The 15,849-nt window shown below is 31.0% G+C and overlaps 1 protein-coding gene across 1 annotated transcript in view; it reads right to left on the reverse strand.

Annotated features, from left to right (window-relative positions):
• LOC103575310 (uncharacterized) overlaps window positions 1–15,849 on the reverse strand; it is a 117,607-nt gene that overhangs the window by 28,410 nt on the left and 73,348 nt on the right. The window contains exon 4 of the mRNA XM_008555040.2: window positions 5,463–5,668. Coding sequence (XP_008553262.1) covers window positions 5,463–5,668 — 206 coding nt within the window. The remainder of the gene's footprint in view (window positions 1–5,462; window positions 5,669–15,849) is intronic.

The following is a 15,849-nucleotide window of genomic DNA, read 5'->3' on the forward strand; positions in this document are numbered from 1 at the left end:
CGATTGAGTCACGGGTACTTATGTAGTACATCTAGATGATGGAATATAGCCACACGTGAATTATGGTACTTATTTTCAGGGATTTCCTAGGCTACAGCGTTATTATCTGCCATGTTGTCGATATCTTTTATTACTTGCAATGCTATTCCGGACAGAGCAGATTGAAAATATGTTAACTTATCGATAGGTGGAATAGTCGAGTTATTACTGAATCGCAATGCGAATCGATCCCGAAAAGAATACCAATTCTCAATATTACTATCGAATCAAGGCGAGTTGATCGGAGGTGTTACGTCCAGCTCAGATGCTGAACTTTTTATATTAAATTTTATTTTCATATTAAAATTACGTAGCGAGCAAATTTTATTTTTCTTTAATAATTCTAGACCGATAAAAAATAATTTAGTTGTAAAAAAAGTTTTAGAATTAGTAAACCAGTTTTGCTCTGACGCACGTAAAAAAATACTAGAACAAACAACCAAATGAATTTTTAATGACCCCTCGGGTCACAATAGAATGAAAGCCCAAAGGCCACCTGGAAACAATTTTTTTGGGAATTAACAAAAAATATTTATCAACAAAAGTGTACTTAAAATATTTTAAAAGAAAAATTGAAAGTTTAACAATGACTCATTTTTAAATAAATAAAATAAACAAAGTATATAATCTTATAAGCCTTACATTTGTAAGTGCACGTTTGTAGATAATAATATTTCAGTGCCCACGTAAACGTAAAACAGATACCCAAAGAAATGAATTTAATGACACGTGGTTCAGAATATTGAAATGAATAATATTAAATGCAATAAATTCTAAATAAAAGACTCTTATCGAAGAATATTCACGTAAATAATATACAAAATAAATCTTACTTAAAGGAATTCGAATAAATAATTTCTTAATGGAAAAAATCAACAAAAAGAATTATTTGAATAAATAATATCAAAATGAATAATAATTATCAACCAAATAAATAAATTAAATAATATTTACATGAGTAAATTTATAAAAATACGTACATGAATATACGGGACGCCATTCAATGACAATTTTATATAAATAAATATAGAAGTTAATTAATAAAATTCAAATAGATAAAAATTGTAAGAATAAATATGAAATTTTATATAAATAATTAAATAAATTAATAAAATTCAAATAAATAAAAATTATAAGAATAAATATAAAATTTTACATAAATAATTAAATAAATTAATAAAATTTAAAGAAGTAAAAACTATGAGAAAAAAATATTAAATTTTATATGAACAAATAAATTAACTGATAGAATTTACATAAGAAAAGATTCATTCAAACAGATATAAAATTTTATATAAGTAAATAAGTAAACCAATAAAACCTAAATAAATAAAATTTATATAAATAAATAAAAGTAAATATTCATAAGAAAAATTTATAAAATAGATATAAATTTCTATTCTTATAAATAAGTTACAATATCGTTATACATGTAATATTGTGCATGTGGGTATATGTGTGTATGTTCCCACACATAGGCCTGCATCGGGGTGGGCCTTTACCACTTCCCTAACGGAAAATCCTAGGGAAAGGAAAAGGACCCAAAGGAATTGTGCTCCGATTGGACACAGTTTTCCTCAAACAATAGACAAATTAGGACAAAGTAAAACACATAAAAAGGGCCGCAAAATCTAAAATAGTAAGAGTTAATTTTTTTTTAAGCAGCAGTTTTCTCAGTCAGAGTTACAGTCTCAGTTCTCAGTCCTGAGTCAGTAAGGATGAGAAAATTTAAGTACAAGTGTTCTCACACTTATACACTAGTTCCGTACTAGTTATTTTATTTGCAAGTGTTCTCACACTTTATTTTCTATTTAATCGTACAAGTGTTCTCACACTTTGTTGTTTTATTTAATTGTATAAGTGTCCTCACACTTTATTTTATTAATTATATCGCTAGCGTTTAGTAAATATTGTTTCAGTTAGTGAATAATTACATTAGAAATATCAAGTTTACGTCAAAACAAATTGTAACCGCGAATAGTACAGTACAATAAACTCAGTGTAAACTAGAAAAATACTCCAATCTCCACAACTTCAGGTACTGTAATCTTTAAGTTTATTTATGCCAAAATATAGAAACATTTTCAACACACGGAAATATTATAAAAGAACGTATTGTATTCAAAATTCTGTAGTCCTCTTTAGTATTTGAAATCAATTTAATCCTTACCATTTTATTGTAAATTAGAATCGGCAGACTAGCCACCTAATAATTTTAATATCAAGTTTATTGTATTCACATCATCAAAATTTTCAATTGTATAATATAGAGTAGTTAAATTCGTATATTCAACATCTTTCATTTAAAACAAACCTTCCAAATAATTACTCAGTGTGATCCCGGTATATTGGTTGAAAGACTAGGGCCGAAAATAATAATAATAATAACTTGTCCAACATCACAGTACAAGCTACTAGTTGGACATAACAGAGGTAATTTTATTAAAGGTGCAGACTGATGACTCCATGATGGGCTCACGGCCTTAGTTGTGTTCCTAGCGGTATTATAAAATGTATTGTTCGAAATGTTAAAATTTCCTATGTTGACACCCAGGTTCCGGGTTATAATTTTATACACTAATTTCTTAAGTTTATTTTTTTCTGTGCAAATACGGTACGTAAAACAGTACCTGAACAGGGAACTAGTACCCGATCATGCATGAATATGTATATTTACTTAATTTTACTAAATATAGATATACACATACATGGAGAGATCAGGTACTAGTTCCCTGATCGAGTATCGGGTCTTTCACGTTAACTTATAAAACAAAAAACACAGTATTATTTTAAGTGTAAATATATATATATATATATATATATATATATATATATATTGTGATGTAATTTTTCGTATGGAGGTTAAATCAAAGTAAACGTCACAAACACTAACTGATTTTATTGTATTTATGAGCATGGTAACTCAAGACTTAGACTTTAGCGTATAGGTATTCACGATTTTGATACAGAATTTCGATTGAGTTATAGTTTAAGAATTAAATTTGGAGTAACGTTTGGCTACAGTTATGGGTTTTTGATAAGAAAAATTAAGAATTAGAATCAGAAATATAAAAATTAAGTACGGAATATCGTTGATATTAAAGTTTGAGATAATGAAAAAGTTTGAGTTTTGGTTTACAGTTTTGGAATGTTGAGTATGTGGAGATGTCAGTATTACCGTGGAGTGGGACTTGAATTAGTCACCCGGTATCATCTGATGATAGAACCCAGTTCTATCCCTATGAGACTTCTTGGTAGATTACAGAGATCTAGCTGAAATACTAGCCCTTCAGTGTATAAGAAATGTGACGAATGCAGAATGGGATCAGTTTTGAGTTTTGGTTTGGCAAGCCTCCACAGTAATTTTGTGACCGTTGCTGTTGTGGAAGCCGTTTGGTCATTTTTAATTATTTAGTCTGACAGGCCTAGAGGACAAGCTATGACCACTCGTATCGCTGAGGATGTCATAGGTCACTTAGTTTTAAGTTTTACGATCCCAGCTGAAGTCTGTTCCAGGAGAGCAACTACCAAGGATATCCATACTCAAAGTCAGGTTTAGTGAGTACGTTTGGTGAGGTATAAGCCTCCAGTTACTGATATAGTAGAGTTTGGGTTATGACAAATTATTAATACTCAGAATTCACTATCTCTCTTACTCTTATGCTATAGACAAATGATCACCAACTCGGGAACCAAATTACGGGCCAATGTATTAGCCAAAAAAGTACTTACAGTTTACGTATCATTCAACTCCCTTGGTTGCACGCTAATACAGTAAATGCATTTTCCTTTATGCGATTTATCAAAATGCTCAAATAATGCAAATGGGTTTATATTATCTACTCAAAATACCAAATGGCGACAAATTTATAATTATTTTAATGTAACAGAGCACACACGCTACTCTTACAGAGACTTTCCCACGTCTGACCATGGCAGCACGTGAATCTCATGCCGGCACCTAGGCCGACGCCATTTTGTCGTATATCTCACTTTGACCAATGGAGATATGCAACTGTCGCATGTTATTTCTTTACAGTACCACCAACGTTATACATAAATTTGGCCGTGTAATTTATCAAGGTCCCGACACTAAAAGACCAGTTGCCTCGTTCATAATTACTTATGAATATGATTCAAAGATAAATCAATCAATGATTTATTCGCCAAACTAGTAGATTCATCCATAATAAATACATTTACTGATGCCAACTATTGCGTTGACGCGCATGCGCCAACCAATCAAAATAATCATAAGCACATAATTGAAATGCGCAACTATTTCTCCCAGCGCTATAAAAATAAGTGAAATCTCCTGATTCAAATACAATTTATACCTAACAAATTAATAAAATATTATTAACGCCATAATTAAAACAAAATCTTATAAAGAAACAAAATAATCCTATTAACAAACTATCGGATGAGACGGGTGAGCAGCGTGTGTTGCCCTCTGTTGCTCACCGACCTGATGCGAGACTGCCGCGACATTTAAATATCGTGACAATTGTTTAGCTTTAGTAATTAATTATATCCGATGTTTTGTTACGCATCATTGAGATGTCAATTTATTTTCTGTTAAGATTAATTTTAGTATTATCAGATTCAGTATTTTGTTATAAAGTAAAATTATTTGTACGACGCTACAGTATTTTGTTATCCTTAAATAGAGATTTGGAGATTATTAGTTGTTTAATAAAAATTGCAAATTCGCCAATAATCTACATGAATTTGGAATGATGTAACCCGGACCACTCCCTCTCTCCATAAACCTACACACTGAGCGACACCATGGCATACCGTAACTCTGTTTTTAGTTTTCCAGTCTGTTTTTGTTTTACTTATAAGTTTTGAGCATTTTGTTAAGTTTTAGTTTTAGTTTTATTTATGCCTGATTTTGGTGATAATTTCACAGATTACAAATTATCTAGTTTTTATTTATGCGTGGTTTTGGTGATCATTTCACAGATCAAAAATTATCTAATTATCATGATTTACTGGGTTGGTGATTCCAGTAATAAAAATTACCTGGTGCCCTATTCGTATTGAGATTGGAGGCTAAAGATAGAGAACAAAGTTTTAGCGCAAAATTTAGCGTATTAGCGTACAGATTTATGTATTTTATAATTTAACACACACAAAACATGTGAAAAATGGGCATAGCTCTATTTCTTGAAGGTATTCTTTTTTGAAGATTTTTCCTTTAATATTACACAAAAAAAAAAATTAACTTTTGGAAAAAAAGTAGTTTTTTAAGTAGTAAATTATTAAAAATTATTACATTATTAATTCCATATTTGAGTTGAAGAATAATTTTCTTGGCAGAAGAAAATCGGAATTTACTTACAATTTTTTAATTTATTAGAAAAGAGATGATTTTTATATGAACTTATAAAGTAAGTTTTTTATAATTTTAATCTTACCTAGACTTGCATCATAAGTATTCATGTATTCACTAGTCATAAATTGTGAAACCAATGCAGTTTTTCCAACGCCCGAATCACCAAGTAAAACTACCCTGTACTTAGAACCTTCTTCAGCTTCACTTTCACTACTGTCGCAAACAGCACCTTGTCCACTGCAACATGATCCTTCAAATGGTGACCTTTCACCAGACACATTACTATTTCTGAAAAATAATATATTCATCACTTTAAAAAAAAGAGGCAAAGGAATGTAAATAGAAAATAAATTTTAGTACGAATATTTTAAAATAAATTTATGCACTGTAAAAAATCTAGAGTAAATAAGAATTTTATTTCGAATCCAATTCACTCGGTCACTCAGAGTGTTGGAGTTTAAAAAAAAAGCACTGCAAAACTTCAATTTTGTAAAATTACATGATGTTTTATAGAATTTTATAATCTTTCATAAAACTTCATTTAATTCCATGGAATTTTATAAAAATAAAGAATTTCATAACATTAAATTTTTGGAATCTCAATAAAAATTATGTAAAATTTTATAATTTTTCATCGAATCTTATGAAACTTCACAAAATTTCAATAGTATAATTTCATAAAATTTTGTGAGAATCTATCAAATTTCATGAAAAAATTTTTTCCTGGTGGGTCAAAAAAATTACCTAATTTTGGTGTTAGTTCAAAAATTGAAAATTAAGCAAGTCGAGCAAGCAAATCAAGTTTAAGATATTTTTGATAAAAGAAATACATATTTTAAGATATGAAGACACATTAGGTATTGGCTTGCTTTTGACAAAGTTGTCTTACTTAGTACCAAATTACAACTATGTCAAATTGAAGTTAAATAATTATTATGATAAAAAAAATTTCAAATCTACCACGTTTTTAAAATGGACTAAAAAGTATTAAATAATTCAACCCCATACAAATTTTAAACTTTTTACAAATAGTCCTGAAAATTTGTGATTGTGAATTTTTAATAGCTATGGAAATACTTGTAAGATTGAAAACAAAAAACTTGTGGCCTTGATTAAACGTAATAATTTAAAATGAAAAAAAAAATTTTTGAATACTTTCAAATCATTTTTAATCATATTTTCAGGATTAAAAAGTATTCGGAATAATGACAAATTTTTAATATTTTTAAATTATTTATAATTATATTTTTAGGATTAGAAAAGTTTTTGGAATGATTACCAAATTTTAATACTTTTAAATTATTTTAAATTATATTTTTAGCTATAAAAAGTTTTCAGTGATTAAATGTTTCTAATAATTCCAAATTATTTTTGAATATATTTGTAATATAATAAAGAATTTGGAAGGATTAGAGGTTTCTATCATCGGTGGAATCGTTGTCATAATTCGAGTAAAAAATAATTATGTGTAGTTTAATACTTTTGAAAAAAAAAAAAAAAAAAAAAAAAAAAAGTTTTTCAATTAAACACTTAAAATAATTTGAAAACAGTTATTGTTTATCTTAAAAATTTGTCAAGAATCAAAAAGTAAATTTTGTTCTCTTTACTTAATGAAAAATAAAAAAAAAGAGTCGCCTGGTGGATTGGATCACTGTATATGAGGACGACTTCTCCGTGGATAAGCTTGAAAAAATATTTATAAAACATTTATAAAACAGTAACATTGAATTACATAAAGGAAAAATTCCCAGATACCAAATTTCTGATATTAGGTGACTACGATTTGCCAAGTAGCGTTCCTCGTATAGATTGTGAGAGGCTTCTACATGAAAATGCAGCTCTACTGGCATGTCAGCAGCTTGACCATATTCATAATAATAATAACCTAATTGACTTATATTTCAGTACTCTAGGCATATCTGTTGAAAGAGCACTAGCTCTTACTGTTGAAGATAATTATCACCCAGCGTTGGATATTCATATTGATTTTGAGCCCAGTCTCAAGCTAAAGTTTTACAAAGTATCATTATAGTTCACGGATAATATGTGCCCATAGTAAATTCGACCGTAAATTTTTCACCGTGTAGGTCATAGAAATGTCACGGTATCTTATGTAAATTTGACGTCAATCTGACGTTTTACATGACTTTAATATGATATACACACTTGTGACATCATATTGATGTAAGCATGACCCCTGTAGACGGCACAGTTATGACTTATGTATTACGTACGCTTGACATAAAATCTACATCACATTGCTGCGTTGCAATAAAGTTATTATCGTACACAGAGAAAAAATTCAAGTAAACATGCCTATGCAGCATAGTAATAATTACATTACTCTATAGTTTGTGTAAGTAGTCACGTAAGAGCAGCAGGACACAAACTATAGAGTAATGTAAATATTACTGTGCTGCATAGGCATATTTACTTGACATTTCTTTCCATGTACATCATAATGACGTAATTTCGAAATCATACATCTATGTCAGTAGCAAAGCCACGGTTATACGTAATACGGATGTCACTCTTAAATCATATCTTTACAACAGTGGAAAGTCAGTATTTTACGCAATACTGATGTAATTTCCGAGTAATAGTTTTTTTATCATCTATTTATTGAAATAAAACAATCATAGAATAAATTTTCAAAAGCGTGTAAATGTGTAACAACTAAACGTCGAACATTTTGAGGGACAAAATAATCGATAAACTCGATAATCGATTATTTAACTGATAGACCGATTTTTTTAAATGATGTAAGGAAAATATCATTTAGGATAACGAAAAAAAATGTTACGACAGTTTGAACTCTTTTAATCGATTCGATCGATTAAATTTCATACGATTTTGTGGAATTATTTAATCTTTCGCAAAATTTTATTTAAGATTTCGTAAATTTCTCATCACAACAGAAAATTAAAAAATTTTAACAAAATTTTATACAATTTTTTATAATTATCATGGAGGCCGATAAATACTGTTTTTATAAAATTTCATTTAAGTTCATCAAGTTTTTTTAAATCTTGTAAAAATCCATCACAAAAACTTATGAACTTTGTCTTTACCGGCATTTCACTCTAAATAGATCAACTAAGCACAAGACAAGCTCTCGTGATGTGGACCAGTGAGCAACGTCCAGGACTACCAGCCAAGAGGAGCCGTGGTCGAACCCAGCAGACGCCCAGGGTTTTTTCATCAGTTTATGTTATCAAATCTTGTTTCTGAATTCGTAATGCGTTCGCGCGGTAATAATGAAATAAAAAATTCGGTATTTCAATTTTTTTTTTTCTTCAAATATTTTTCCCTGATTGATAATTCCGACATCACCCATATGTCATAATGACGTCATAGAATGTCACACAGATACCAAATTTATGTCATGTATACGTCATTAGTTTTACATCATAATCTTACGTAAAAAAGTGCGAAATAATTAGTCAAACCTGACTCATTCATGACTTATATCTTATGTAATTGATGATATACCCTGATTAAGAAAAATTATTTGCTCCATGTTAAGTGTACATCTATATATCAGTCGATTCAAATTGTTTTAAATCTATAACGTTCTCTTTTATTTTACGCGTCCCACGGCGGAGTGTGGTTGGCGCTCAATAGCCGTTATGGCTCTCCGTTCGTTGAAAGACTGAAAATAAAATAATAACAAAACAAAATGTCCCACCTGGAGATATCCTGAATCTCCCTGGACCCGCAGCTCTGCTCAGGCTGGGTGAGACAATCCTAGTTGGGCGCCAGTTCGTGTGCCCACGAACAAAATTTAAACAAAATAAAACGCAACGGAGGAAAGTGAAATGAAAATAAAAATATATACAGGATAGCGATTTTCAGATTTAGGAATAGGATACCAAGAAAAATATAGCAGCGATTAAAATAATAGAATTAAATAATACCGGGTTGCTGACCATTTGCATTTAATTTCCATTTAAATGATAAATTAACTAATCAAGGATATCGCATACTCACATAAACAATATCACAAAAAAAATAGTAGTTCTCTTACAAAAAAAGAATAATAGTATGCGTATACAGAATTATAATCAAAATAATAATACTGAATAAACAATAAGTATATCAGCCGCAAAATAATTTATCGCATATACAGAATATAATCACTCGCCTGTGATTTTCATAAGAAAATATAAATACTAGTAAATAATAATTTCACTCGCACGTGAACATAAACAAAAAAAATAAATATAATGAACTGAGAACAATCTCAAAATAATACTTCAATAATTATAAATTATTATATCACTCGCATGTGACCATAGAAAATATTAAATAAGATGATCTCATATAGGAATTTAAAGTATTTCCAATAAAAATTCCCAGTAATTTACAATGGTGAATTTTCCGGCATTCACAAAATAATATTATCCGATACCCAAATAATAAATATGGGACCGTAGTCTTGGATCAACATAATTATAAATAATATTTATACCCTTGGATGACTCTTACGTGATAAAGAAATTAATAAATGATAATACGCACAAAAAAATAATTATAATACTAATAACTCAAATTAATAATAAATGATAACTTAGCAACTATAGTCGTATATTATATATATTGAGAACCCAGTCGCATATGTTTCGTCACAACAAAATTAATATTCACCACGTGACATAAAATATAAATAATATCAAAATATTCCCCAGACTTAATATCCGGTATTAATAAACAAAAATAAATATTCTCGATCAAAACTTAAACATCCACTGGGTTCAATAATCAGTCACCTCATCATATGCTTGAAACCCATATTATTACTAGAGAATTGCTATCTCTGTTACGATCACGCGAGTGCAAATGGCCACCAACGCGGGAAAGCAAAATTACACGCCAATGAATTAGTCAAAGGTACTTACAGTCGTCGTCGACGTATAAAACCTTCACGGGCTCCATTGGTGCAACCTCCTCAGTAAGAAAAATAACTACGTATTTCCCCAATACGCTACCAGTCAAATGGCAAAATAATAAATATGTATTTATACAATCAGAATCAAATGGCGTCACACAAATTGCCTTTAATTATTAATTGTTTGCGAGAGCAACTAGCACACACACTGCTCTAACAATAGATTATGCACGTCTGACCATGGCAGCACGTGAGTTTCATGCCGGCACCTCGGCCGGCGCCATCTTTATATTTCTCTCTTACTTTGACCAATGGAGTTTTATACCCGTCTCATGCTAATATTCAATTAGTACCCCCACCAACATATGGGATGTTAAATGTGTAATTTCACTTGCTTCCCGCATTATTAATTAGAAATATTATGAATGCCAAATCAATCAATAATTTATGCGTAACAACAGGTAATGTATTTATAAATTAATAAACTTAAAGATGCCAACTGTTGCGCCGACGCGCTTGCGCTGACCAACTATAATAATTACAAGCATATAAACAAATGCATGATTATTTTCCCAACATCCTAAAATTCAACTATATGCGTGTAGTAATCAGTGAATTTTCATGACTACACCACAAGTTATGCATAACAAATCGGATTAATAAAAATAAAGTACTACTTAAAACAAAATTATACATGTAACAATATAATCATAATAGTAATGTATGAAGAGACGTGTGAACAGCATGTGCTGCCATCTGTTGCCCAACGACATGATGTGAGACTGCCGCGATATTTAAATATCGTGACAAATCATTTCAAATTATTTTGAATAATTCCAAATCATTTTTTTTTTAATCACGGTAGCGTACCGTCACTCTGACGTCAAATTTACGTTAATATGTTTACTGGGAAGTCTATATATTGTTATAATTATTAATCAACCGATTCAGCTTATCTTCGCATATGATTGAGGTAATTGCCCGAAGAATGAATGCACAACGTTTTAATGAGATCCGAAAAGATATTGTGGAGGCTATGGTGACAACAAGGTACGTTACATTCATAATAGGTTATACATGCTTGTTTGTAACGTCAGAATTAATATTTAAATAATGAAATAGTGGTAAAGTTAATTAGTCTGTTATATAACAAGGGAGGAAAGTAGGACATTCCTACCCGCGTGTATAATAGCCTACCTGAGCAGAAAGCGCGGACGACAAACACGTGGATTGGGACGTCCTACCTTCCTCGGTGGTGTGTACATAATTTTTCACCAGATCTGCACGTGAATGTTTACATTTTTGCCTCTGTTTAAGGGAGGAATGGTGCGTGTGCTAATTTAATCATATATTTTCTCATAAAAGAAATGAACGACTCTCTTTCCTCTAAACAGAGCAGAAATGTAAACTTTCAGCGCAGATATCGTGAAAAAGATAATTCTGGTAACTAAAAGAAAGATTCAATGCAATTAGATTATCATGTATAAGTTATGAATGCATTAATAGTGAAAAACCGATTTTTTCAAAAAATCGTGAAAATTTTAAGCGGCTATAACTTCTGAACTAATCAACCGATTTAGCCCATCTTCGAACTTACTCTAGATAATCACCTATAGAATAAGTGTGGAAAGTTTTATTAGGATCCAATATAAATCGTAGGCGCAATGACAATGACAAGACTAGTTATAATTATAGTTGTAATCATAGGACGTACAGGTACGTTTAAAACATTATAAGTAATAAAAGGCATACATATAAAATATATAATAGTTGTAAAATTTACAGATTAGTTAGTTCACATTAACATTGTCATGATCGGAGTGAGTGACGGCGACGGGCGAAAGGGTTATTGTGATTTATTATTTAATATCGGAATGCCAAATATCTCGTTCTTAACTCAGCCAAGGAGTTCAATGTTAAGAGAAGAATTTGATGTTATGAGGCTGATTTTAGAATATTATAATTTCGTATTGTTTGTTTATTCGTACCGAGCGGAAGTACTATAGACCATCCCGTTCAATGACCTGCGTGGCATTAGGGTATAGGTCGAGAATTTCTGAGCGAGAGGGCTGTTGGGTCGGTAAATATGGGCCCTCAAGAAAACCGTGTTCTTCCTCTGTCTTACTCATATTTTACTATGACTTAAATTACTAGCACTTGAATACTGGAGAAAAAGGACAGCAAATAAAGCGACAAAGGTATAAAAAAATCATGTGTAGTATATTGTTGTCTTAAATTTTACAAGAAATATTATAATAATGGACTTACCCATAAGGGTTGATACACTTGTACACACTCACTCCAAATTCACCAATCTGAATTTTGTGCACAAATATATTACAATGTTTATGATAGTATTATTTAATTACGATTCACAGGTCGAATCCGTCCCACTCGAACGCACTGCACGCTACCCAAATGAAACGGCTTTGGTTTCGAGTGAGTTTATGATGATTTTTAAATTTTTAAAAGAATCCACTATTCCCAAACAAGGACTCCGGTCACCTAGGCGGTGGACGTCACGTGAAAAGATTTTAAAATTGACCTCCGATCTCCGTATCATAGAATAGTATGCAGATGATAGAAAATGACAGGAAATCGTAAATTTAAGTAACATTTATTTTAATTTTAGACCTCTGAAAATTGTATCATGACAGAAAATTATCGGCTACCAGAGTCCATGAGAAAGTGTTAGTCTCATTAGCTGCGGATATGAACTCTATAATTCTATTAAAAGTGAATGAATCCGCGACTAGTTTGCCGGGAATGAGTTGTAACTATTTTATTAAATAAATGAACGAATATTTTATAGTATTAAAACTTGCTGATTGCAAGTTGATGATTTATTTTAACCGAGTGCCAAGCTGCGGCTCGGTGAAGATTCTAGTTTCAAACTGATAATTGTAAAACTTAAAAATAATTTCTTAGAGTTAACAATTTACAAAATGCTTAAGGCCCAAGTAAGTGGAAATGAGAAAAATGAGAACGCAGGAGTTGTGATTGAAGGCTTCAGGCATGGGGTGTATCCGAAAAAATGGAAAAAGGGCTGACCCAGCGTGGGAACGTGGTAAGAGGAAGGGGCATGATGAGATCGGTTAAGAAGGACAAGGACGTGGGACCATCTGTCTAGACTGATTTTATTGCAGGAATTAAAAAATGTTCAAAATATGAAATAGAGTGGTTGTAAATAAGGAGATTGGGAAATTTTACAAATTTAAAAAATTTAAACTTAATTCCTAGACAGTGAAGCTACTTCGAGTACTGCATTTAAACAATAAATATTTGGACAAACAAATAAAAATAAAATGTATAACTTAAGCCTAAACAGATGTCTTTTAGTAATATATATATATATATATATATATATATATAAAAGGGAAAGAAGGTTTTAAAAACATAATATTCCGTCTTGAAAAATAATTCGAAGAAAATATTTTAAATAATAAAATTGCTGAATGATGTAACGGGGTAGAAATTTGTTAAAGAAATTTAAATTTGAGATCGACTCGCGTCAAAAGCTGAAACGACCTCCTTCCACAACAATGGCCGATAAAGTAACCTTCCACTTATTGCTGAGGTCACTGCTGTCGAGTTTCGGGCAGTTGATATTTTTTAGACGTTGGCCAGCTTGCGAGTGAGGGGTATAAGGCCCCAAGGTTGCAAGCGATCGGCCTCTTGACTATTGACAGCCACCGGGTGCAAACGGTTTTCCTGACCACACCACTACTTTCTTACTTTTACTACAACATCAAGTACCAGTTATATACGCCATTTTATTTAGCCAAGAGCTTATAAGCCCTCGTGTCGGGAAAGCTTATTTTATTCAGTATACGTTAATTAATTTATTTGGAACATTGGAGATTGTTGTGGAGTAGATTTGGATTTAGATTTATTGGAGAATTGTTGGAGGATTGGAGGATCGGAGGATCTGGAGGACGTTGGATTGAAAGGAGGTCGGAGTGTTAGAAGGAGTGATAAAGTTTGAAGTGAGTGGAGTTGTTCTTGTTGGTTAAAATCATTGTGAAATATTAATTAAAAATTGGTCGAGTCATTTGTAATTTGTAAAATAATTAAATCAATAGAGTCAGCAATAATTAATTTTGTCAGTCGAGTCGTGTTGAAATATTCTAAATAGTCGAGTCAAATCGCATCAGCCATCTTTATACATTGTTCATTCTCATTTTATTTATTTGTAAGGTGACTTCGTCTGAATAAATGCCATAGTCACATATTTTAATTTACATATTTACTAAATAAATACTCCTTAATTAATTTTCCCTATAAGTATAAGTAAATAATAATTTCTTTCTTCTAAAATTTATACTGCGTGGCCCAATACGGGGAAAATCCTGTCCTGAGGCTGACTAGTCGAGCAAAGGTCGTGAAACACCTTAAGTTTCACATATGTGTGGACCCTTGTTCAATTAAGGCCACAAATATAATTAACTGAACAAGTGGATCCATTACAATGAAAATAATTATACAAATAAAATTTTATAACTAAATCTACGTTCGCGACGGAACAAAAAGCGAGACAGAAAGAAAAAAAATCTTGTTTTAAAAGAGAGGAGCTCTTAAGATTTACTCTACTTTTCGGTTAAATAAAATCGAAGGGTAATTCGTGGAAACTGAAATATTCATCGATGTTAGATGATGTTAAATTAAGTGCTCAGGTAATGAAATTTAAGTCTATGAGAGAATTTTAAGTTAACTTAGTTTAGACATTAAAATTTGTAACAAGGCAATTTTTAACCTTGCTAAGTTTTGGCCCCTTCATTAATTGATGTTAATAAGGACGCCACTGGAAGATAAAACTCGGCGTTCCAGAACCGGATATATTAATATAAGAATTCAGGGTCATTGAAATATATGCAGAGTGAGGAAATTGAGGGATTAAATGATTAACACAATATTACATACAATACAATTATCAAGTTTTATTTATCACACAATAATACTGCCCCCTGGGCTTTATTTTACTTATAATTAATTTATCCTACAAAATTTTATACTCAACTTTTATGCTTTACAATCCTAAGTCCCCTGGACTTCACTAATTACTTTATTTAAGAACTCCCCTGGAATTATAAATAAAACTGGCCACTGGCCTGATCCCCTGGATCTTAACTAAATGAGTCCCCTGGACTAAAATACTGGCCACCGGCCTGATCCCCTGAATCAATTATTTTACAACAACTTTAATAAAATTGGCAAATTGCCAGATCCCCTGGATCTATTAAATTTTGAATGATTAATTAAAATAATTCCCCTGGAATTATTTTCTCTCTCTCACAGACACACACAATTTATTTTTGTAATTTTAAATTTCCGATTTTAAAAATTAAGTTTAGTGACTATTAATTTTTCCTTTTATTTATAATAATTATTTTCCCGACATTACTCAACTTTACCAAATTTTTCCAGTATTAATTTTTAGTAATGAAGTGATGAAATTTACTGACGCGAGCGACCGACACTATCTCTCTCTGCTTTGCGCGTCTGTTTCTATCTCTCTCAGTTTCGTGTCTTTCTTTCTTCGCGTTCAATTTCAATTTTTCTTTAACAATTTTACTAATATACT

This window comes from Microplitis demolitor, chromosome 3 (assembly GCF_026212275.2).
Source record: "Microplitis demolitor isolate Queensland-Clemson2020A chromosome 3, iyMicDemo2.1a, whole genome shotgun sequence".
Classification (NCBI taxonomy): Eukaryota; Metazoa; Arthropoda; class Insecta; order Hymenoptera; family Braconidae; genus Microplitis; species Microplitis demolitor.